This window comes from Camellia sinensis, chromosome 5 (assembly GCF_055761805.1).
Source record: "Camellia sinensis isolate YWXY chromosome 5, ASM5576180v1, whole genome shotgun sequence".
In the NCBI taxonomy this organism is placed as follows: domain Eukaryota; kingdom Viridiplantae; phylum Streptophyta; class Magnoliopsida; order Ericales; family Theaceae; genus Camellia; species Camellia sinensis.
Genome location: NC_138965.1, coordinates 161,972,654 through 161,998,340, shown reverse-complemented (window position 1 = coordinate 161,998,340; position 25,687 = coordinate 161,972,654). Strand labels below are relative to the sequence as shown.

The 25,687-nt window shown below is 32.3% G+C and overlaps 1 protein-coding gene across 1 annotated transcript; it reads right to left on the bottom strand.

Moving 5' to 3' along the window:
• Window positions 1-3,528: 3,528 nt before the first annotated feature.
• On the bottom strand, window positions 3,529-10,434 carry LOC114276084 (uncharacterized). Its single transcript, XM_028217833.2, has 8 exons — window positions 7,941-10,434; window positions 7,747-7,839; window positions 7,477-7,629; window positions 6,655-6,818; window positions 5,692-5,839; window positions 5,181-5,303; window positions 5,001-5,088; window positions 3,529-3,993 (listed from the first exon to the last, which is right to left on the bottom strand). Exons 1-8 carry the CDS (start codon window positions 10,188-10,190, stop codon window positions 3,827-3,829), a joined length of 3,186 nt encoding a protein of 1,061 aa, XP_028073634.2. The 5' UTR covers window positions 10,191-10,434; the 3' UTR covers window positions 3,529-3,826.
• Window positions 10,435-25,687: the final 15,253 nt, after the last annotated feature.

Genomic DNA, 25,687 nt, shown 5'->3' with positions numbered 1-25,687 from the left:
TTAATTAAGGTCTCATCTTAACATAGTGACTATTATTTTGTATAAAAAAAATAAAAATAAAAAACTCTACTTTTAACTCGATCATACTGAAATAATGCGATTACAATTAACAAATTAATTTAATGTGTTTTTTTTTGGATGACCTATATAAGGGGCATACAAAATAAACATATTAAATTATCAAGGTGGGGTTTGCGATGGGTCGTATAGACCCAACTGAACTGTTTAGTCTATCACAATAAACTGAGCTAGACTCTGATTTGATTATTCTAAAACTTTCATTCAAATCCACCGAACAAAAGTTTAATTATTAAGATACTCAAGTTATAAAGTTTTTTATTACTAATATAATTTGATTGGTAATTAAAAAATATCCCGTGAGATTGTATGTTTGTGAAGTATTACTTGTAATTGGTTTGGGAAGTGGGTTAGTTTTTTTGTTTTTTTAGCCTGAGCTAAAAAGTTTGGCTCGGGAAAGATTTTTTGACTTTTTTGACTTTTTTTGTGAGAGAAGAGTGTAATGATTATGGATTGAATGTGATGTTTTGTTTGTTGTGGCTAAAATAATCTATTTTGTCTTTTATGACTAAAATAGCCAAAAAAACCAACAACCTATCTTCCCAAACGGAGTTTTTTTATAAAAATGAGCGGCGCACAAGATTTTAATTACAAGCATTTAACAATATCACGTCAGTTTAAAATTCAATTTTGAAGGGACAAAGGCCAAAGGCCCCGTTTGGTGTAGCTATTAAAACAGCTTATAGATTATAGCTTAACAGATTATAGATTATGACTTTAATCAGAAGTTGTTAATCTGTTTGGTGTAGCTGTTGGATTATAGATTTAGCCCTGTTTGGTAGAGCTGTGGGAAAGTGCTTATAGCTTATACCTTAACAGCTTATAGCTTATAACTATGAACATAAGTTGATTTCTGACTTATAAATTAAGCATCTCCTGCCTCACTCAAAGAATAAGTTGATTTCTGACTTACAAAAAGCTATAAGTTTTAAGCTATAAGCTAAACCAAACACATCAAAATAGCTTAAATTAAGCTGAAAGCTGAAATAAGCAGCTTTTAAGCTGCACCAAACAGACACTTGTTAAATAAGCTGTGAAATAGTTTTTTCAATTAATTTTTATTTTTTGTTTGTCTACATTTCTCATAAAAAATAATAATAATAATCTATAGTCCATTTGGGTCTTTTTCTATTTTAAAAAAAATAAAAAATAAAAAAATTTAAGAGTATAACCATAAATTAACATGTCCACAGCAGAAGCTGATAATCAGAAGTAAGGGGTAAGCAGCGTCTCAGAATCAGTTTTTTTGAGTTAAAATAAGCTGTTAGAATTAGAAGCTGTTTGAAATAAGTTTAACCAAACAGACCAAAATAACTTGTTCTAAGCCAAAAAACATAAATTAACTCTGAAAAGCTGAAACAAACACCCCAAACGCTCCACTTATTTCTCTTTCCCTTTGTTTTTCTTTCGTCATGGGGGTGAGCTATAATTTAGAAAGGCACTATGGGAGTCCTACACTTGTGTGTGGGCCACATTTCAAAATGGCTCGTCATATGTGAGCTACAATTCAAAAAGGCGCCACGATAGTCCTATAATTGTGTAGGCCACATTTCAAAGTGGCGCTATGGGAGTCATAAACTTGTGTGAGCTGCCCACCCGTTCTTGCTTTTTACCAACAACTTGGTATTTTACAAGAACACACTGTAAGTTGATCCAACAACCAGTCGATGAGGATCTTAGAGTCCAAACCCATGGCTAGTCCTACTATCACGACCCATTTTGTTCAATGATGTTTGGGCTGAGCCAACAAATAATCTGTGTGAGTCGAGTATAAAAATTACACATTCGACAAATAAAGCACATCCAAGTCCATCAATCATGGACCCAAATCCAACTAGGCCCACTAGATTGCAGAAATTCAATGCCGAGCAGCTTCTTCGCCAATCAGGTGATACGCCGAGTAGGTAATATTGACAGAATCGGCAGGCATTCATGCTAAGTACCGGACTGGGCCCAGGCTATCCATTTCCAGAAGTGTAATAGGAATTTGGACTGTGACATTGTGATGATTATGACAAGTAGGTCAAATTACGTAGGACATATCTACACCAAAACACTATATAAGGAAGGTAAATGGAAGGAGAATGTGTGTGCATTGATCCAAACTCACTTCATTCCCTAAACATCTAACATATCTTCTTTCATCCATCCAGAATCTGACTTAATTGTCGGAGTGTTAATTCTGACACTCCCGACCGAAGTGTTTATTGTGTTAGGCACTGGAACGAGAATCAAACCAAAATCTATTTGGAGCGAAGAAATATTGTAAAATCACTCCTCACACAACCCAATCTCTATTTTCCTTAGCTTCAAAATCCAGTGGGCAAAGTGTATATTTTGCTAATTTCATCCTTAAAAATAACCAAAACTAGAAAGCCCAAACACTTCCCTTCCCTTCCCTCTCAAGAATGGCAACAAGCTATGACACAATATGGGACACAAGAAAAAGCTTTTAAAAAGGTAAGAACTATGAATTTTGACAGTTGGTTCATCCTAAGGGTCTTGGATTTGTAGAAGGAAAAGATCAAAAAAAAAAAAAAAAACCTATTCATGTATTTTTTTTTTCTCTACAAATCTAAGATTTACACAATTTAAACTTTGAAATCTAATTTGTCTTGGCCAAAGATGTAATGTGACCATACAATTGTGCCACATGTGCCTAATTAGGAGATGCATACTTGGCCTCACCTATTTGGACTTAAATAAGGCTTTTTTTTAGAATATGAAAAAAAGTCATCTTATTGGCTTATTAATTTATTTGAGTCATATCACTTCTTTATTTTTTTATATATTTTTAAAAATAAAAATAAAAAAGGCCAATAAGTTAATTTTTTTCCTACTTCCCAAAACAAGCCTTGGATAAATCGAATTTTTTGAAAGTTGGAACTTGGGAGGTTGATGTTAATGCTATCAAACTTTCCGTTTGCTACTTTTAACCAACAATAATGACACCAAATGGGACTTTTATCCTCTTAAAATTGTGTTTTGTTATCCTTCTTGAATGAATAAAGTTCTTTTTTCTGCCTTCACCAAAAAATAAAAATAAAAAAAGGGCCAAAGGAAGCATGAGGAATTAGGGAACTCAAGGTTAATAAATTCAAAGAGCATTACTTTCTCCTTAGACAGACCATATGGGTGTTTTCGTAAGAATTCCACTCCACCCTGCAGTTGCACAACTTGTCTTCACCCATCTCAACACTGAAAGATTCAACTTCCGAGCTGGTTACCTGCAGGAACACAACAATCTCTCACTTCCAAAAAACACCATGTGCATGTATATGAAATTAGTTTATATATACAATAGCTAATGCTCTCGAACCATAGCAACGAGCCTTCGAAAATGCAGAACATCAATATGAAATTTCTCTGATTCTTCTGGGGAACAGTATCAAAAGCAACATACTTGGTTCAACACGCTTGGGGGGGGGGGGGGGAGATGGAGAGAGATGATGCTGTGAAAAAAAAGTCAATTAGCATTGTCTGTGTAAAAGCTCGTTCAAGACTTGTCTGTTAGTCGATGACAAGAATCAAAAACAACCTGATACCAAAAGTTTGTTCTGTATCCTATACAGTGGCGCTATTACAAACCAGTGACTGCCAAAATAAAATATTCACCCGGTTTGGCTTTTCCCTAATACAAGGGGTTTAATGTTGAGATCAGACAAGACATTGGACGGCCAAGATCTGTCAACGTCTCAGAATGCCCCGTTCTCTGTGCTCTTGAAGTATTTACACAACCAAATTGCAATCACTTGATGTTCACGGCTGCTGACATGGCACGCAATTCCTTTGCAATTTCTGAGAATGCTGGCCTAGAGTCTGGATCAGATGACCAACAACGCTCCATCAATGATCTCCATGCCGGGTCACACCAGCTTGGAATTTCAGGACGAAGATTGCCTTTGATGACACCAGCTGAAAATATCGTAAGAAGGAAACATCAGATACAATTGCTTGTACATTGAAACAAGATGGAATTTGAAGATATTTTTAACTATTGCATGCGACATGATCTATTGTCATGAGTGTGTGGAACTATGATAAGATAGCACAATAGACAATACAATTTCAATTTTGGATCATCAAGTCACATTTGGTCCTTCAACTCAAGTCCTTTTATAATGTTGAGAGGAAAAGTTTTTTTTGTTTTTTTAACTTTATTTTATATTTTTTTTAAAACCAAAACAAAAAAAATTTGTGTACACAAATGTTTTGAAAACAAAAAAACATATTTGATGAGTTGCCAGACATGATGGCCAGCGGTGGGGGTAGTAAAAAATGGCTGCCGGAGTTGGCGGACATAGTGTCACCGGAAGGTGGCTTAAGGGTCGCTGGAGGTCACCCGGAGTGGGGATGACTGGAGGCGGTAGGTGGTGACTGGATGCGCTGGGTGGTGACTGGAGAGAATGTAAACCAGTTATGAAAACAAAAGAAAACACTTGCTTTTTTCTTTTTTCATTTTCAAAAATTTTGAAAATATTGGAACCAATTCCACTTTTATGAAAACAAAAAAAAACATGCCAAATAAGTTTTCGTTTCCAATTTTTTTTTTTTTTTTTTTAAAAAAAAAAAGACGGAAGTCGTAACAAATAACATGCACATGCAAAAATGATGGCAAAGAACACGAACTGATTTGAAGATTGAAAGAATGAAACAATATACAAGGACCAAAAGCCCAAGAACACAATTAATTTAGTAAGCAATTATACCACACATGCCTTTCAATGAAAATCTGTAGCTCTGAATAAAATTTAGCAACCAATCATGTCTTTCAAGAGACTAAATTATGAGGCATGAAAAGCAAAGGATGATTTTAACACTGCCCTACATGCATTAACTAACTACTATGCCGAGTATCCACCATCAAACAAAAATCTAAAATTATCCGCATGCTGCAAGTCTTGTCAATTTGAAACATTTACCTATTATTCCCTCTGATCGCATATTTCCATAAGGTTCTTCCCCTGTCAAAAGCTCCCACATGACTATTCCAAATGAGTACACATCAACCTGAAGTTGAGCACCGGAGAAATTGTAAGAGTGGCGCAAATGAAAGTACAAATTGTATCATATTCACTGACATATAAAGATGATAATCATACCTTCTCTGTTACCATGTTTTTCTTACTGTTCAGTAGCTCTGGAGCCATCCATGGTATAGTTCCACGAACTCCACCAGAGACCAGTGTCCTCTGCTTAATTTTTGATAAACCTAAGTCACCAATCTGAAAAGGAACATATTTAAAAGAATGTTATATGAAAACATTTATGATGAAGACTATAAAATAAATGATTTACATTACCTACTGTTTTGTACTAATCAATATGATCTGAAATTCACTTCGCTCTTATGGTTTTTGTGGTTTTTCCCATTTTTTAGTTTATTTTTTTATTCCTAGTTCTTGGGTTCGGGATTAGGATTTCCCCCATCGACCTACTTTTTCTTTCTCTATTTATATATCTATAAAAGGGCAAATATAAGATCTTAGTCAAAATTAATGAATCGTTGAAACTAATTGATTAAGTTTAAAACCTTTTCTTTTTTTTTTTATTTTTTTATTTTTTTGTAATTTTCTAAAATTCAGATTTAACCATGAAAATAAGGTTGACTACCTTGCACACTGGTCGCTGAGGATCCCTCATGTTCACAAGGAAGTTATGAGACTTCAGATCAAAATGGACGATATTCTTCTCATGCAGATATTCCATACCAAAGGCCGCATCCATTGCTATAATCAACCTTTTCCGTCGATCGATAGTTCTGCAAATTGATATGAACACATTGTCGGTGAAAACTAAAGCCTGCATGGGTATTAACTATATGACATATGAAACTCATAACATGAATAATCTATGAATTTTTTTTCTATTTTATGAGATGCAACTGTGGTGCATAACTTAAATTATGAAGAAGTTGAGAACCAACTACAGTTTCTATCTGTGAGCTACAAAAATATATACATCATTTACATCTGAAATCTAACAGAAAATTGCTTTTGTTCTCACCAATAAAGGGTTGAGGCTAAAATGTGCATAAATTTCCCCACCCTATGGGAAGGTCAATTTCAAAAGACGGGCAAAATTTTTTGTGAATGATAGACCCGATATTCCTAGTAACATCTTTCTGTAAATAATTTATTTTGTAATTCCTTGCATGAGGATTCAGAAAATATCAAATCCCTGCCTACACAAGCAAATTTCTTCCATAACTTTCATTTTTTTTTTTTTCCCAATTCAATTCCATCTTTCTCACAGCACAACAAAGCCCTAATATTCAACACACATTAAAGGCCACAATTTTCAAATAAAAAGTACCGTCTGAAAATTTAAAAAGGTCCGTTATGTATGCTATCAATTGAAAATGCTATTTGAAACTCAAAAATTTCTTAAATATGCCCTTTTGTCTTGACACTATATGTATGGTATTAATTAATGATAGTACACAAAACGAACAACAGAGAACAGACATGCCATTTTCACATATATAAATTAGAAAATATATCCAAAGAAATAAAGTAAACTAACAAACAAAACATTTAGCTCTTGCTACAAACATAATTTGAAAAATATCTTTACCTATCTTTTCTCTGCAAAACTTGTTTGAGGGAGCCATTCACCATGTACTCTGTCACTGTAGCCAAATTTGTAACAGGCCCGTCCATAACTACACCATAGAATGCCACAATATGTGGATGGTGAAGCTGTCCTAGTATGTGAGCTTCCTTCCAGTAGTCTGCAACCTGCACAAAAGTGAAAATAAAAAATAACAATCACTGGGGGAATCATGCAGGCATATATTTCTCAATTTAAGACTTTGAGGGCCACCAAGTTAACAAAGACATGAGGTGATAGAATAATTTTAAAGTGGGTGTCCATAAACAAACAGGCGACTCAGTGCACAAGGCTCCCAATAAAGCTGGGTTTGGCAGGGCAAGATGTACGCAGACTAACCCCCATTATCGGAAAGGTGGTTTCCACTAAAGTGACCATCTGATAATGAAATGTAAAATGCTATTCATACAAAATATTTATATAGAATTTGACGCCAAAATGATATGGTGGTGGCATTTTCTGTAATTAAATGTCAGCTAAATGGGCACTTTGTTTTAAAATGATAAGTCCCAATGCAGCCACATCATTATATATACAAATTTTGTTTGTATGTCACTACTTTAATGAAATTTAAACACATGGTAATTTGTAAACATGACAAAAAACAACTTAGGCCGTTAGAATTGACAAAATATAATTTTAATTACTTCCTGGCCCACCACTAGTCAACAATAGATAGATGAACCATAAATTGGTTCAAGTATCTGAATAGAAAACCATTTTTCCATGAAACTTGATCAAATAACGTATTCCTAACCACAAATTCAGGAAAGTGTCAATAATTACCAATCGATCATGCTCCGGTGCACCATCAGTGAAGCAGCTGGGCTTTAACTTTTTAATGGCAACATCACACCCCTTCCATTTTCCATAGAAAACAGTTCCATATGTACCCGAGCCCAATTCTTTAATATATTCGAGGTCAGAATTTTCTATAGTCTGCAGGAAGAAGAAAAAAAAACAAAAAAAAAAAGCTTCAAAATGAAGCAGAAACAAGCACTTTCTACCTCAAATATAGTTAAAAGAATAAAATGTTCATATTAATTTGAGAATTACCTGCAGCTCTCTGCTAGCTAGATGAGTATAAAATATGAGGTCAGTAGGGATGCTTCCATTTTCCTTGGAGCATTTATGAGATTCTTTGTCAGCCTGCAAGAAAATAGTCATTAGTTAGCTGCCAATCATGCTGTTGTCATTGTTTTCTTTTTCTTAATTCAGATAGAGGAAACAAAATTTCTTTTAGGCTATACCTTTTCATTGCTTAAACTGGATGGATGGTCCCTCCACATCTCTTCTTTTTGTTCATTGACATTTTCCAATTTGGCTGCATTTTGCGAAGAAGATTCAGACACAACTCCATTTGATGTGTCAACTTGAGGACCTGAGCTAAGGTTTTCTTCATCCATGAGATCTAGGGGATTTGATTGAGGCTTCACCAAGGCTTTGGAATCATTGCAAGTTGGAGAAGAATGGGCTGGGGGTTCAACTTCTTTTGATGATGACAAGCAAAGATTACACAAAGAAAGATCCACCAAAGATGCAAGTCCCACTTGTATAGCACAAGCACTACTATGATGGTTGCTTAATGACTTAACACTTGGTTCTATCTTCGACAACTTACCATTGCATTCCAATTCGGTTCCATTTCTAAAACCCAAATTGTTTGGAGAACCAGAGATGTTGACAGTCTCTATTGGCTCCACGAGCAGTGATTCATTTTTGAAATCACAACTTGGCTGGCTACTCATGGCAACTCTATGTAAATTTTTGCAAGGATTTGGAGATGGAACTTCTTTGTTGTCGCCATTGGAACCATTTAACAGATCCTCCCAGGAATCCATAGCCCTCGTGCTTGTCAATGGGTTTTTGGTAATATTAGTAGGCAACAAAGATTGGCCACCCATTCCATTGTAAGCAAAACAACATTGATTAGGATTTGGCGCTTGTGGTTGTGGAACTCCATAACCACTCTTTTCAGTGAAGTTTTCTTTATAAGGTTGATTGAAAGAGTATGTTTGGTCGTTCAGCCCAGAATCCATCATCCTTCCAATTTCTTCGGGGGTATGATCATGATAACCACACCAAGGCTTCCACAAACTAGGACAGTTAAATCTCATAACCTGGCCTTGTTTTGAGATGTATGAACTAGACCTAAGCCTAGGGTAGAATTTTCCAACCCAAGGCCTTCCTTCCAATCTAACATTCCGATGACTCCCCATCTCAGTGAGCCCAATCCGATGGTTACGAACGTGGTAAGAACAAGTCCTCTGGTTTCTCATATCATTTGCAGCAAATCGATGGCTGCGAATGCCATTATGAAAACCACCCCACACCCTACCGCAATACGAAGACATGGTTGGGTAGACGCTTGCAACCAATTGATTGCTGCAAGAAAGTGGCGCAAAACTGGTATTCACCCAATCACAGTTTCCAGACCACGGCGTGATGTTTTCCCTATCCAAATTTCTCAGCTCAGCACCAGAGCATGGTATCAAATCCATATTTAAACCTCCAACACCATTTGGAGATCTGTTACTTGAAATCAGACCAGGCCTATTTGTTAAACGCTGCCTAAAGCTATTCGTTTCGACACAAAGATTCCCATCCCTTGGATTCGAGGGATGAGAATGAGACACTGGCAAGGAATTGATACCCAAATTTTCACTTCTTTGAAACTGACAGTCCTTAAATTCATAATCTAAAGTGTTTGCCCAATATGGGTTGTTCACAAATATCAAGTCTCTGGTTTCATAGATCAAAGGGCCTTGTGGTTCAGAGGTTAAGTCTTTGAAGGGTTGATTAAATTTTTGGTTTCCACTTGCAAATTCTATCTCAGTTTGATCAAAAGCTAACCCTAAACCGCCACGAAAAGCCGATTCCTTCGGTAACAACCCTGGTTTCAGAACCATTTTTCTCAATGAATCATCACTACATTGACACCAAACACCATTCTTAACTTTACCAGTACTCTGCATTGTCAAATTTCGACTCTCAAACCCATCACCATTCACAAAATGATCACTCACGCTCTTCAAACCACCAAACACATTACAATTTATACAAGAAACCCCAGACCCATCATTCAAATTCTCAGTTTCAACACAGTTTTCATGTCTATAAACACAGCCATTGTCATTATTACAAAGAAAAATCCAGAGCCTAGAGGGCTTACCGAGCGATTCGAGCTTGTCAAACTCATCGATCATGCACCGAACGTCGTCGTCCGAAGTGATCAACACAAGATGGGCTTCATCGTCGTTGATTGGGAGTTGGTATTTGAGAGAGAACGAGAGGAGGCCATTGCTAAGATCCGAAATCTTCGATCGGAGCCTTGAAAAGCCGATGTTTCGGTCCACCGAGACGATCCGGGTCTCGCCGCCGGTGTAGCGGAGGTTGCCGGAGGGAGGTCGGGGAAGGAATGTGCCGTTGAAGCTGCAGACGAGCTTGAGTTTCTTGGGGTGGTTGGGTCGCCGGCGACGAGAGAGAAAGGGGTCTTTCATGGCGATTTGTAGAGAGAGAAAGTAATCTGTGTCTGTTTGTGAATCTTTGTGGAGGTGTGTGTGTGTGTGTGTGTGTGTGTGTGTGTGATTGGGTTTATATATGAGTGTTGCGGGGGGCTCCTATTTACCCACACTTAAATCCTACTTATACACGCACTTAACGAAGGAAGTGCGTAAAAAATATAGTGAGAAGATGTGTAAAAAGGGTATATTGTGAGGGTAAATAGAAGCTCTCAGTGTTGCGTTGGAGAGAGGGCGACGGGTTTGGCAACTGGGCTTGAGGTTGTTAGTCTGCGAAGTTAGTTAAATTAAAACAATCATATAAAATAAAATAAGTTATTTTAATTTAATAAGATAAAAATATCATATTAATTTATAATTATTACATTTTTTTTTATAAAAAAAGTCAAAAATTCTTTTCAAGCTAAGCTTTTTAGTCTATATTAAAATTATTAAAAAGTCAAAAAGTCTACCCACTATCCAAACGGAGGCTATCTGTTCTTGATTTTATTTATATTTATTTATTATTTTATACTAATTAGGAAATTAAATGGAATTCAACATTTTATTTAATTTACCATAAAAAATCTTTTGTTTTTTAAGAAAAAAATTGAGTGATAATCATGTATTGTTGGCTGCATGCATGAAGTGATCTTAGCCCATGTTTGGGATTTAGTTTTTTTGGGTTAAAATAGTCAATAAAAATAAAAAAGATTAAAATAATTAATAAAATAAAATATCATATTTAAATTATAATTATTTTACTTTTTATCTCATAATTATCAAATCAATTATAAAAAAAACTAATTATCATCCCAAACACAACTTTTTTAGACAAGTTAAAATAACAAAATAAGTAAAAAATCAATTAAGATAGCCAAATTCCCAAATGGGATCTTAGTAAGATTGAGGATTGATTTACATTCCGTTTGTTTGAATTGAAAATATTTTTCAAAAAACATATTCTTCTATATTTTTGATAGTGGGAGTGGGATGAAAGTGGAGATAGAGATGGCAACAACGATGGTGGCAGGGCTGTGGTGATGGTGGTGTTGTGGTGGAGGTGAGAGTGGTGGTAAAAGTGTGATAATATTGATAAAATTTTAGTTTAAAAAATGTTTTTAGCCTAAGTGAAAAATATTTTTACTCAAATGGACTTGGGATTGTTTGAGAAGTGCTAAATTAGTATATTTTTTGATTTTTTATGAAAAATGTGAAATATAAGTTGGGTTTAAAGTAATGTAGTAGAGAGGTGATGTGACCAAAATAGGATGATTGTGACCTAAATAAGATAATGTATTAAAATAGCATGTGCTATTTTAGCACATGTCAAACAAGCACTTATTTTTTACTAATTATAAAAAAAAATATTTTCTGTTGATTTTTATTTTTTATTATACCAAACACTAAAAAATATTATAAATATTTTTTTATAAATATCTTCCACTCAAACAAACGGAATATTAGTAAATGAGATATTCTCATTTGGAAATTTGACTATTTTAGTGATTTTTTTACTATTTTATGAGATGAAAAAAAGATGATTTCTATTTTTATTTTTTTTTATTTGTAATTGAATAAATGGTTGTAAGAGAAAAAATAACCCATTAATAATAATTTTAATTATTTTAGCCAAAACCACATATCCCAAACCGAGCCATAAGTATGATATTTGAATAAGTGTTTGTAAATACAAATTTGTTTTCCGACTTACATATGATTAAAATAAAATACACTAGACAAAGCACACAGGTTTGACATATACAACTAGTGGTTTGTATAATTAAATTAATAATCTTAAAGAAAAATCAAATGTGATAAGATAATAAATGACAAAATTAATTGCAAATTAATAATGTTAAAAATAGTTCTCCTTTGTACTGAGAAAAATATTAGGGATATTAACAATCTTACTGACACACTCACAAGTTGATGTGGGTCTCATATCAAGTGATGGTTGATCTTTATAAAAATTTGTGAGTGTGTTAGTAAGATTGTTAGTATCCCTAGCATTGTTGTTGTACTGAGCACCTATGAATTTGCATTTTATTGATTTGTAATTAATTTTTGTATTTTTCATTTATGATTTTTTTTTAAATTTTAAATCAAGTTTCTCAAATTCATGAAATATGTTAAATAAATAAGTTTGGAACTATATTTTTTATTTTTGGTTTGAGCAATGGAATTTTGACATAATAAATTTAAAAGAAACAAAAATTTATTCAACCATAAGTTGAAATACCTTGTTGTTACAAAAACGAGGATGGCAAAAAGTAGTATTATACATCCACTAAATTCATTAGCAATTTGACAAAATTTTGATTAAAAAGAAAGAGAACTTATCGAAATTCATATTGTAACCGAATTTGTTCAAATACGGCAAAACATTAGAAAATTTGAAAAATGTTAGATATTACCTAAACTTTTTAATTGCCTTAAAAAGAACTTAAAAATAAAAAAAATCTTGACTTATGAAGGATTAAAACAACTCTAAACTTGTAATATGTTTGATTAATTTTGCTCTCACCAGCCTAGAAGAATAAGTTATTGAATTAATTGGAGAAAATGATTTGGCTACATCCACATATTTGCAACTTCTATGTACACTAGTAGTGGTGGATGTAAACATGATATGTTTGTAATTTCACAGCTAAATCTTTGAATGGCTTGTTAATTAAGTTGTGATTTAGTGAATAATAAAAATAAAATAATAGTTTTAGATAGTTTGACGAAGCAGTTATTGGATGTAATAGTTATTAATACGAAAGGTATTATTGAAAAATCAAAAAAAGTGACAATCTTTACTAGATAACTCAAGTGTAGGCTTTATTAATATATATAATAGATAAAAAAAAATAATAAAATTTTCAAAACTTTTTAAGGGTTGCACCAAAACAATGGAAGAGTTATCTCACTTCACAAGTGGAAATTATGTTTAGGAGAATTTAATGCTGAGAAAAAGTTGAACCACCAGTTGCATACTTCATGGCAATGTGGTTAGGTCATGTGCAGAATGTGATTGAGCAACACTAGTTCATGGCATCACAATTACTCTCTCTCTTTTCTTATTTATTTATTTATTTTTCCTTCCTTTTGTGATTTAACTGCATGATCCATGGAAATAACTAGACAATGAATTTAAACATTTCTCTTATATTTTCTTTTTTCTTTTCAAATTATTACTTAGATCCATGATCCAATCATAATCTTAAGATTTATGTATGATGCTTTACTTGGTCATCCATATAAGAACACTAAAAGTGATATTTTATACTTAAAATAATGTGAGAATTTTAAATACTAGAATATTGAGACATAATTTTATAATTGAAAATGCATTAGGACATAGATAAGGATTTAAGAAGGAGAAGAACTTCTCTCCAGTCGTGGATTGGATCGTCTAATATGACATCGTGAACTTATTATGAGTCATACTTTAATAATTTGAACTATTCATTTTATAAATTTCTTTTATTATAAATCATGCATAGAAAATTATATTAGTCCGATAATTGTAATTACTTTATTTACCACGTTTGTATGCAAAAAAATAAATGAAAATAAACTACCAGTTTTTCGTAGATAAATGTGATAAATGATGCAGTTACAATTATCAAATTAATATATGATAAGGTTGAAATTTATTAATATTATTATTATTATACGAGAAGAAACATAGCATTAATAGAAAATTGATGAAGGAGTATCAACTCTAACACTTTGTTTGGATCAGAGGATGAGAAAAGTAAAGGGAAAAAATAATTGTAATCTATCATTTAAGTGAGAAGAGAAAAAGAAATTGTTTTTTTTTCTTCTCATTATTATGTTTGGATGAAGAAAAATAAAGAATGTGATATAAAGATACGAGTGAAATTTATTTTTCTTCATTTGTATTTTAATTAGTAATCTTGGTAATCATGAAAAATGCACAACTAATCAGTTTGTTTCTTATCAAATCTCACCCCTTTTGATAAGAAAAGGAAACCAATAAGAAAATTATATTTCTCACTATTTTTCACCTAATATATTAATTAAACATAATAAAAGAGTTATCTTCCTCACTAATTGTAATAACAAATTAGTATGTATGAGTACGAAATAATATTTATCATATAATCCTGTTGATGAAGCTTGCACTCCTCCAAACGTCGTCGTTTAATCACTTGAAAATATGAATGTGAGCTAGTCGACGGGTGTGTACCGGAAACTCCTCTGATGCCTAAATTAGCAAGTTGACAAAAGACAAAAAGCTCTGTGAATTTAAAGGTAAGAATTGCAATACTTGGAACAGGTTTTGTCATGAACTATTATACATTCTGCATGGCACAATCCTAATAGGATCTTATTTCTCCCTAGCAGAGCCCTCCTAAGAGTTACATTCCTAAAGGATAATACTTATTCTCAGAACACCCTTCCTCACTGCCAACCAAGTGAGATGGCAACACTCTACTCGGCTATCGATAACTAACCGAGCTACCTTTACTCCGTTCTACCTTTGGCCGAACTGTGAAAACCTTGTCTGTCCAATGGTGCACCGCCGTGCTACAACTAGCTCGGCCTTCTTTCCCTAGATAGTCAATCTAGTACCTTGATCTGTCTATGGATCGTACGTGGATAGCTAGTTCCAAGCCTTAACAGTCCCTCACTAACTGGCCTATTATAGGTTCAACCCAAGACCGTGCTATATAAGCTATTTATCTCGGATCATTGTGCGGCCCAATCTCCAAAGAGGATCTCACTTAGCTCGGCCTAATTTATCTACACAAATTACCCTTTCAAGTAAGGTAGGGAATTACTATTAAGAATAACAAGTTTTATTTTTATTTTTTTTTCCATAAACTTGTGCACATTAAAGTATTGGGTTTTATGGTGGATTTTGTGTTATATACTATTTTATTTATTTTTTCTTTTTTGGTAATTACACAATGTTTTAAAATAAATATATACAATGTCTAAATGCGTTGTTACTATCACCAACTCAAGAATAAATTCTTCCTCCAGAACATTCCTTCTCCAACCCCATATCTTCTACCTGGGGTGTTTGGGAAGAAAAAAAATTGCCAAATTTAGGCTAAAAATTACAAAAAGACAAAATAGGCTAAAATAGCTAATAAGACAAAATATCATATCAAACCCATAATCATTTCACTTTTTCTCTCACAAACATCACATTCAACCACAAAAAAATCCAATCATCTTACCAAACACAAAAATTTTAGCCTACTTAAAATAGCCAAAAACTAAAATAGCCTACTAAAATAGCCACTTGCCAAACGAGGCCATTATATTATTATTATTATTCTATGCTTAGTCAACCATGTGTTATACCAATATGAGTTATATGTATTTAAGAATGTGATGAGGACAAATGTCCAATGGAAAATAGCACAAGCCGACCAAACATAACATATACCAATCAATCATAGACACACAACTATAACACGGAGGATAAAGGATTGGGACTAAAATGTTCAATTTTGAAAATTTTGAAACAATAGTTTAATTTTATTTTTTTTAATTGTAAGGACAAAAATAAATAAATAAAAATTAAAAGATCATTACCCTTACTTTTTACGTGAATTTTTGGACGAATTTTTTTGGTAATCAGCGGTGATGATGAGAATAGAAAGAGAAATTACAAATAAATAAAAAAAGTGTAAGGGTAAAACTAATTTGGCATCTCGCCATTGTAATGCCATGTTTGATAACTTGATTTTTTTTATAAGGTCTCGTTCTACATGTAATATTTTTAATTAAAAAATTAAAAAGTTATTAAAAAAATTAAAAAATTTACACTATAAAAAATTAAGGTTTTAGAAATCAAAATTTAGGGATAAAATTATTTTTTAGTGAACAAATATTTTTGTTACAAAAAACATTGTTATTAATATTTTGCAACGAAAATTGGACATTAGTGATGAATTATTATCCTTTTGGGACCAAATTTTTTGTCTCAAAAAATAAATCATTTTGAGACCAAATTATTTTGTCCCTAAAATTTTATTTATTAGTGACATTTTCAAAATTTTGTTGTTAAAAGTCTTATTTATAACTTTTCGGGATGATCTTTTAGCGAGTATCCTTATAGCGACATAAATTGGTCCCTAAATGTCTTTTGTAACAATTTTTAATTTTATAGACCAAAACATTTGATCTTTAAAACTTTTATATGTTGTAGTGCTATAACATATACTAAAAAGTCAAAAATTCTATTTTCTCTTTATTTTTTGTACATCTTTTCGTAAAAAATCAAAAAATATTCCAAACATACTAAAAAATTTTACCTCATATTTTAGGAAAAAAAAACTAAAAATTTATTAAAATAATCTGTTTCTAAACGAGGCCTAAAATAGTTAAAATGTCAATTAAAAAAAAATCCAAACTCAAAAAGCCACTAAAAATTTTTAAAAGTAAAAAAGTCAAAAAAATGAAGGTCATCAAAAATAGGCAGAATGAATAAAAAAAAAAAAAGTAGATTATTATTATTATTATTAGCTGGGATTAGAAAGGCACAAGATTTACATTTCACATCCAACAATAAGTCATTCAAAAAAATAGTACTAGCTGGATCTCAAAAAAATAAAAATATCCTCCATGTAAAAAGAATAATCTTTTTTTGGGTGAATAAAAAAAAAAGAAAGAATAATCTTAATAAGTGTATTTTTTAAGATGATTTAAATAAATGTATTTTTTTATTTTTTATTTTTTATAGAAAAATGTACAGAAAAATAAAAATATGATATGACACAAATAAACACATTTATGTAAATAAGTACATTTATTTAAGAGATACCAAATAAGTTCATAGTCTCCCTGCACAAAGAAAAATAAACTTTCATGAAAAAATGAAAAAAGCCTCCATAAATGAAAAAAAAAAAAAAAAAAAAAAAACTCTATGGAGGGAGACACAAAGGCATGAGTTCCAAGAAAAAACAATTTAAAAAAAAAAGAAAAAAAAAATAGAGATTCTTAAATTATGAAATTTTTTAAAAATAATACTAATTGAGAGAGAAGGAACGTTAGGGCATTCAAGAAATTGTGGATTGAACATTGGGATAAAAAGTTATTTTTGTTTCAATTCCATGAAAATCTCATATGCCCTTGTTGTATCCTAACTAGATAAAGGACTCCCAAGATTTTCTCAACTAACTTTATTTTCAACTATAATATTTTAGTTGGAATATTGTTAAGTGGGCCAACTTGATGCCACATAATGGGGCCATTTCCCTAAATAAGCCAAAATAATAAAGGAATTTCCAAACTAAGCCTAGTTTTGAAAGATTTCCCAAAATAAGCTAACTCGCGGTTCACAATCGCGAATTCAAGATTTTTCCACCACCGTCGCTTGAAACCTGTAAAGGTTGAAACTCGCTGTTAGGAAAAGCGAGTTTGATTAAGAACTCGCTGTTAGAAAACGCGAGTTTTATTACACTTCTTTTGAAATCGCTGTTTACAAACAAGATTTCATGCTGAAATCGCCTTTTCAAAACACGAGTTCATCAAAAAATAGAATTCTTCTGAACTCGCTGTTCATAACCACGAGTTTAGACCAAATATTTTTTCTTTAAGTGAAATCGTGGTTCACAACCATGATTTTAGAACTTCTATATAAACCCCCCCAGCCCCGTGTTTTCCATTCACGATTTCATTTCTCCTCTCCGCTGCTGTCTCTCTCTCGCTCTGTACTCTCTGTTCTCTCTCGCTCTTCACTCTCTGTTCTCTCTCTCTCTGGAGCTCGCTGCTCTCTCTCTCTCTCTGGAGCTCCCTTTGATTGATTCAGTACTGTCTCTCTCTCTCGTTGGTATGGCTTCTATCATCTACTTTACTGTGAATAAATTAGGATTAGAGTTTAAATTTGTGAATATATTTATGTTTGTGAAAATGTGAATAAATTAGGGTTAGGGTTCTTGAATGTGGGGTTAGGGTTAGGGTTTATATTTGTGAATAAATTAGGGTTAGGGTTCATGAATGTGGGGTTAGGTTTAGGGTTTATATTCGTGAATAAAATGTTGTGAAATCAGAAATAATAAATTTTTGTTCAATGTGTGAAATTTGTTGAATGTGTGAAATTTATTGAAATCAGAAATTTATTGAAATCAGAAATAAAATGTGTGAAATTTTTGTTCAGAAATAATAAAGTTTAGGGTTTACGGTTTATATTTGTGAAATTTTTGTTCAATGTGTGAAATAATAAATTTGTTGAATTTGTTTACGGTTTATAATAAATTAGGGTTACGGTTTATAATAAATCAGAAATAATGAATTTATTACGGTTTATAATAAATTAGGGTTACGGTTTATATTTGTGAAATAATAAATTGGGGTTAGGGTTAGATAATTTGTTGAATGTGTTGAATTTTAATTATAGATAATTTGTTGAATCTGTTTAATTATAGATAATTTGTTGAAAGGTTTGTGGAGAGGAATAAGGCTAGAATTAGAATTCATTTGTGGTGGGTTTTGGCTATGAAAGGTTTGTTAGGTTTTAGGGTTCTAAGATGAAGAAAGAATCCAATTTTTGGAGAGGAATAAGGCTAGAATTAGAATTCATTTCTAGAAGGCAGGTTGCTGGATCCTCTGGACAGCTGCTGTTTTGGGATGTTTTATGTGTTAGTAATTAAAAGGGCCAAAAGTATGGGAATAGATTAAGGTTGATTGTTAATCAAGACATAATGTTTTGGAGTCTGAAAATGGGACTTTTTACGGCTCTGACAGTACCCCAGCAACAGTAATTTTAACTAAGAAAAGACAAAATTTTACAAATTCTACCTAAACTTCCATAAGAATTACCCCTAAGGTAGGTCTTTTTTTTTTAAAAGATTTGACCCCTAAGGTAAGTCTAAACAAAGCATTACATAAAGTTTCAAAAGCTTCACACAAATTCTCAAACTCTCAATTCTAATGAATAACAAGATTATACAAGTATATATAGGTTGGTGGACTCTCCTAACTCTATTAGTACTTTTTTTTATAGTAAAATTTTTCCAGTAAGTGACCTAACCGATTTTCATTTGATTCGGCCCTTATACCCAGGCGTGAGCCATGATTTGAACCAACCTGTTTAGCCCGAAACCCAAATCATGCTTTAATCCTACCCATGACTGTTAAGATAACTAAAGTGGCTGACCCATTTTCCCAGATTGATATACCTCCTAATTCTACAAGAACTATGACTAAAATTAATAAACTAAAAACTTTGACTAACTAAAAATATTCTACACCTAATAAAGACATCATATATAAGACCCAATAACAATATTCACCAATAATACAACCCATGGACTCATTCTAAAACCCACATCCAGCAAAACTAATTATTAACTAAACTCTCTTTTTTTGTAAGTAATATTACCAAACTATCCTGGACTCTTAAAACATAATAAAACACAAATCAATCCAACAACATTCAAACTCAAAAAAGTCCATACAAATAAGACTCAAGCTAGTAAGCATGGACACTCCAAAATAGGTACCGTGTCCAACACATGTTAGACACCGACAAGAAACAAGCATGCCACCTAGCGTACCAGTTTTTCTCATTGCTTTTTTTTTTTTTTTTTGGTAAGTAAAAAGAAAAAGAGGGGAAATAAAAATACATCCAAATACATCAATGCCTTTTATATCTCGGTACCCTAAAATTATCTTCATATGCATAGCAAATAAAAATACTTGAATCTGTTGAATGTGAAATCTTTTGCTATAGATAATTTATTGTTGAATTTGTTGAATGTGTTTAATTATAGATAATTTGTTGAATTTTAATTATAGATAATCTGTTCAATGTGAAATCTTAAATTTTAAATTAGGGTTAGGGTTAGAGTTTATATTTGTGAAATCTGTTTAGAAATCTGTTGAATGTGAATGTTGAATGGTTTATATTTATCTTAAATCTGTTTATAATTGTGAAATCTGTTGAATGTGAAATCAGATTTGTATTGAATGTGAAATCAGATTTCTGTTCAATGTGAAATCTGTTGAATGTTGCATCTGTTTAGCAAAATTTAAATATTATGTTTGAAATAAGAAAATGAGGGTTATGGTTTTCTATTGAATGTAAAATCAGAAATGAGGGTTTTGGTTTTCAATTAGGGTTTTGAATTGATGAATGTGAAATCATTTTTCAATTAACGGTTTTAAATTGTGAAATCAGAAATGAGGGTTATGTCAGAAATTAGGGGTTAAGAAATTTATGATAAGTTAAAATTTATAAATAATGTTATATAATTTTTTTTAGGAACAAATAATATTTACGTAATGAATAGATAATTATCTATAATAATAATAATTACATAAGAAAGAGAAACGTTAATTTGGCTATAAAAATTATTATTAATTAGGTGATGTGGGGTAGTAATAACTTAAAATTAATAAAGTAACAAAAATAATTTTGTTCAAACTTTCAATTTTTTAAGTAAGAATAAGAAATTGAAAAGTAAGGAACAAAATTTGTGATAAGAAATTGCTATGGAAGTTTTCTCATCATTTTGGCCAGGAAAGATAGGGATATGGCAAAATAGAAAAGTCAGATAATTGAAGTGTAGGCCTGCTTAATATTTTCTATGGGTGACCCTTTAAGTAGTACACTAAAATTTTATTAACAAATTATAAATCTAACTACTTAGAATGTTGACCCAAAAATAAAAAATAAAAGAAAACCTTAAAATATGTCATTGATGCCACATGCCCCTACGAGTCGCCCTCCAATTCTTGTAAGTCCAGTACAAATGATGACTCTGGTAAGGAATGGGGGGTTGACAGAAAACTAAACTTCGGGTCCTGGACAAACAAGCTCAAACCCAAGTGGTTGGTCCAGTTGGGGAACTAAGTTTAAAACCCAATTGGAATTGTGTAAAAACTAGAAATTGACGATTCTCTTAGTATAGAAACTAGAATTGGAACCCGTTCTAATGACGCTGATAGAAATAGTAGGTCATAACAACGAATGATGCATAGCTAACTGAAACACAACATTGCCTACATAAGCTTCATTTTTTCAAACATTGAGTAGTCAAATCGTGGAGAGAGTTGTCAGTATATGCAGATGGATTGTGAAGTCATGTGACTTGGTGCACAGACTTTGGTTTTCTCAATTTTTTGCTCGACTTTTTTATTACAATGAGAACTCATTTCTTATTAATTTATGTGCGATTCTCAATTCAGAAAGTTACATGGCAACAGTGAATTCACTGATTTACCTTACAGTCAGCATGCCCTTATTTTTTGGGTATATGCAGATGGATTGTCAAGTCATGTGACTTGGTGCACAGACTTTGGTTTTCTCAATTTTTTACTCGACTTTTTTATTACAATGACAACTCATTTTCTTATTAATTTATGTGCGATTCTCAATTCAGAAAGTCACATGGCAACAGTGAATTCACTGATTTACCTTACAGTCAGCATGCCCTTATTTTTTGGGTATATGCAGATGGATTGTCAAGTCATGTGACTTGGTGCACAGACTTTGGTTTTCTCAATTTTTTGCTCGACTTTTTTATTACAATGAGAACTCATTTCTTATTAATTTATGTGCGATTCTCAATTCAGAAAGTCACATGGCAACAGTGAATTCACTGATTTACCTTACAGTCAGCATGCCCTTATTTTTTGGGTATATGCAGATGGATTGTCAAGTCATGTGACTTGGTGCACAGACTTTGGTTTTCTCAATTTTTTTGCTCGACTTTTTTATTACAATGACAACTCATTTCTTATTAATTTATGTGCGATTCTCAATTCAGAAAGTCACATGGCAACAGTGAATTCACTGATTTACCTTACAGTCAGCATGCCCTTATTTTTTGGGTATATGCAGATGGATTGTCAAGTCATGTGACTTGGTGCACAGACTTTGGTTTTCTCAATTTTTTGCTCGACTTTTTTATTATAATGAGAACTCATTTCTTATTAATTTATGTGCGATTCTCAATTCAGAAAGTCACATGACAACAGTGAATTCACTGATTTACCTTACAGTCAGCATGCCCTTATTTTTTGGGTATATGCAGATGGATCGTCAAGTCATGTGACTTGGTGCACAGACTTTGGTTTTCTCAATTTTTTGCTCGACTTTTTTATTACAATGACAACTCATTTCTTATTAATATATGTGCGATTCTCAATTCATAAAGTCACATGGCAACAGTGAATTCACTGATTTACCTTACAGTGAGCATGCCCTTATTTTGTCGGTATATGCAGATGGATTGTCAAGTCATGTGACTTGGTGCACAGACTTTGGTTTTCTCAATTTTTTGCTCAACTTTTTTATTACAATGACAACTTATTTCTTATTAATATATGTGCGATTCTCAATTCAGAAAATCACATGGTAACAGTGAATTCACTGATTTACCTTACAGTGAGCATGCCTTTATTTTGTCGGTATATGCAGATGGATTGTCAAGTCATGTGACTTGGTGCACAATATTTCCTTTTTTCTGGTTTTTCATTCTACTGACAACTCATACCTTGTTCGTTTATGTGGGATTGTCATGCAGGGCCATATTTCTAAAGCTGTTCATAACCAACTATATAAACGACTAAAGGTGAAGACACAACCTTACAACTCATTTCGCCCTACGAAATTATCATTCATTTGTTTAAAAAAATTAGCATGGCTACATGGTTCATGGGAGGAAGTGGGAATCGCAGAGGTGGTAGGAACTTGCAAAGGGGTGACAGTTCACGACGAGGAGGGGGAAGGGGAAGTGGCGATGCTGAAGATGAAACACCATTTGCTTCGTTAGATGCCTCTTGTGCTTATCATGATAGGTTTGGGAAGCGACATTTTGTCATGCCCAAGTACTATCGAGATCCATGTGGTTTGGTGGAGGAACCATCCGATAATCAAACAGGATATGGTTTAGCAAACGCTAGACTTCTGAAGTGGCCCGCACTATTTATAGAGCGAGTCCAAATGGAAAGATTATGTCGGGAAAATCGATTGAAGGTGCCAAAAGCACGTTCTGTTGAGATCCAAAAGGAAGATCCTGATACTGTTGATCGATTATGTGAAAGACTACAACGTGAGATTTCTCAAATGAATCGTAGGTTAGCCCGCGATATGCAGCTATACATAGTTAAGAAGGATGCCCAGAAGAACAAAACAGAACCAAATGATGCAGCTATCAAGGGTATCATGGAGGATCCTTAACTTGTCTCTGATGCTGAGCTTTCGGATTGTTCAGACTCTGAGCCACCTACCGATTTAAGCGCGAATTAGGTGTTAATGTCTACACTTCGGCAATATTAGGTCATGCATTAATATGTAATGTCTGTGTTAGAGTAAGTGTTTCCGTAATGAGTTGGTCAGATTGTCTAGCTAATATTTGTCTGTCTAACTGTTATATTTATCTATGTATTGTGTGTTCAGTTCATGGTGTCCACAATGTATTGTTGTTCAAGACTTATGTTTGTACTACTTATGTATTTTTGTGGGAGACTTATGTATTTTTTCCTCAAGGTTTTATGAATTACATTATCAGCTTCTAACCCAAAACAAAGACAACAGAAAAAAAAATATATTATTTACATGAAAACAACTTTAGTAAAGCCAAAACAAAATTTTGAATAACACATTCTAACCCAAAACAAAGAGAAGAGAAAAAAATAAAAAATAAAAAAATTTACATGAAAATGGCTTTAGTAAAGTGAAAAAAAAAATTTGAATTACATTATCACCTTCTAACCCAAAATAAAGACAAAAGAAAAAATATATATATTTAAATGAAAACAGATTTATTAAAGCCGAAACAAATTACTGAATAACACCTTCTAACGCAAAACAAAGAAATAATAATTAAAAAAAAAATTGACATCAAAACGGCTTTACTAAAGCTCAAAATATTTATCAATTACATTATTACCTTCTAACCCAAAACAAACACAAGGAAAAACAAAAGAAGTTTACTTTAGTCAAACAAAATAAAAAAATGCTGAATTACACATTCTAACCCAAAATAAAGACTAAAGGAAAGAAAAAAAATTTAATATGAGAACGGTTTTAGCAAAAGAATTTTAACCAAAAAAATTATTCTGAAATATATTATCACCAAAACAATGACAACATAAACAAAAGAACGAAAATTTTTTCTTTAAAGTTCAGTAAAATTGAAATTTTAAAAAAAAATTACGCTAAAAGCACGGTTCATAAAAAAATTTGGCAAAAAACCGTGGTTCTAAAGAGTGAGATGAAATTTTTTTTCATAAAACGTGGGTTTTGATGAACTCGTGGTTAAAGACAAAAGGAAAGAAAAAAAAAATTAATATGAGAACGGTTTTAGTAAAAGAATTTTAACAAAAAAAATTATTCTGAAATATATTATCACCAAAACAATGACAACATAAACAAAAGAATGAAAATTTTTTCTTTAAAGTTCAGTAAAATTGAAATTTTAAAAAAAAAATTACGCTAAAAGCACGGTTCATAAAAAATTTTTGGCAAAAAACCGTGGTTCTAAAGAGTGAGATGAATTTTTTTTTCATAAAACGTGGGTTTTGATGAACTCGTGGTTAAAGACAAAAGGAAAGAAAAAAAAATTAATATGAGAACGGTTTTAGTAAAAGAATTTTAACCAAAAAAATTATTCTGAAATATATTATCCCAAAATAATGACAACATAAACAAAAGAACGAAAATTTTTTCTTTAAAGTTCAGTAAAATTGAAATTTAAAAAAAAAAATTACGCTAAAAGCACGGTTCATAAAAAAATTTGGCAAAAACCGTGGTTCTAAAGAGTGAGATGAATTTTTTTTCTTCATAAAACGTGAGTTTTGATGAACTTGTGGTTAAAGACAAAAGGAAAGAAAAAAAAAATTAATATGAGAACGGTTTTAGTAAAAGAATTTTAACCAAAAAAATTATTGTGAAATATATTATCACCAAAACAATGACAACATAAACAAAAGAACGAAATTTTTTTCTTTAAAGTTCAATAAAATTGAAATTAAAAAAAAAAATTACGCTAAAAGCACGGTTCATAAAAAAATTTGACAAAAAACCGTGGTTCTAAAGAGTGAGATGAAATTTTTTTTTCATAAAGCGATGAACACGTGGTTACAAAGAGCGAGTTCATTAGAAATTTTTTTTTTGCTAAACTCGTGCTTACAAACAGCGAGTTAACCTTTCTGATAAAATCGTGTTTTGAAAGAGTGATTTCAGCAGAAATTTTTTTTGCTAAACTCGTGCTTACAAACAGCGATTTCAGATAAACTCGTGCTTGTGAATAGCGAGTTCAAAGGAAACAAATTTAATCAAACTCGCGTTTTCTAACAGCGAGTTCTTAATTAAACTCGCTTTTCCTAACAGCGAGTTTAAACATTTACTGGTTTCAGGCGACGGGGGCGGAAAAGTCTTGAACTCGCGATTGTGAACCGCGAGTTAGCTCATTTTGGGAATTCTTTCAAAACTAGGCTTAGTTTGGGAATTCCCTTCTTATTTTGGCTTATTTAGGGAAATGCCCCCACATAATGTCCTTTTTAGTTGAAATAAATCT

Excerpts from the sequence above, each read along its gene's own strand:
- LOC114276084 (XM_028217833.2), bottom strand. The coding sequence starts at position 10,190 with ATGAAAGACCCCTTTCTCTCTCGTCGCCGGCGACCCAACCACCCCAAG. Across the intron at positions 7,840-7,940 it reads CCAGTTTAAGCAATGAAAAG|GCTGACAAAGAATCTCATAA; the intron begins GTATAGCCTAAA and ends ATTTTCTTGCAG. Across the intron at positions 7,630-7,746 it reads TAGCTAGCAGAGAGCTGCAG|ACTATAGAAAATTCTGACCT; the intron begins GTAATTCTCAAA and ends TTCTTCCTGCAG.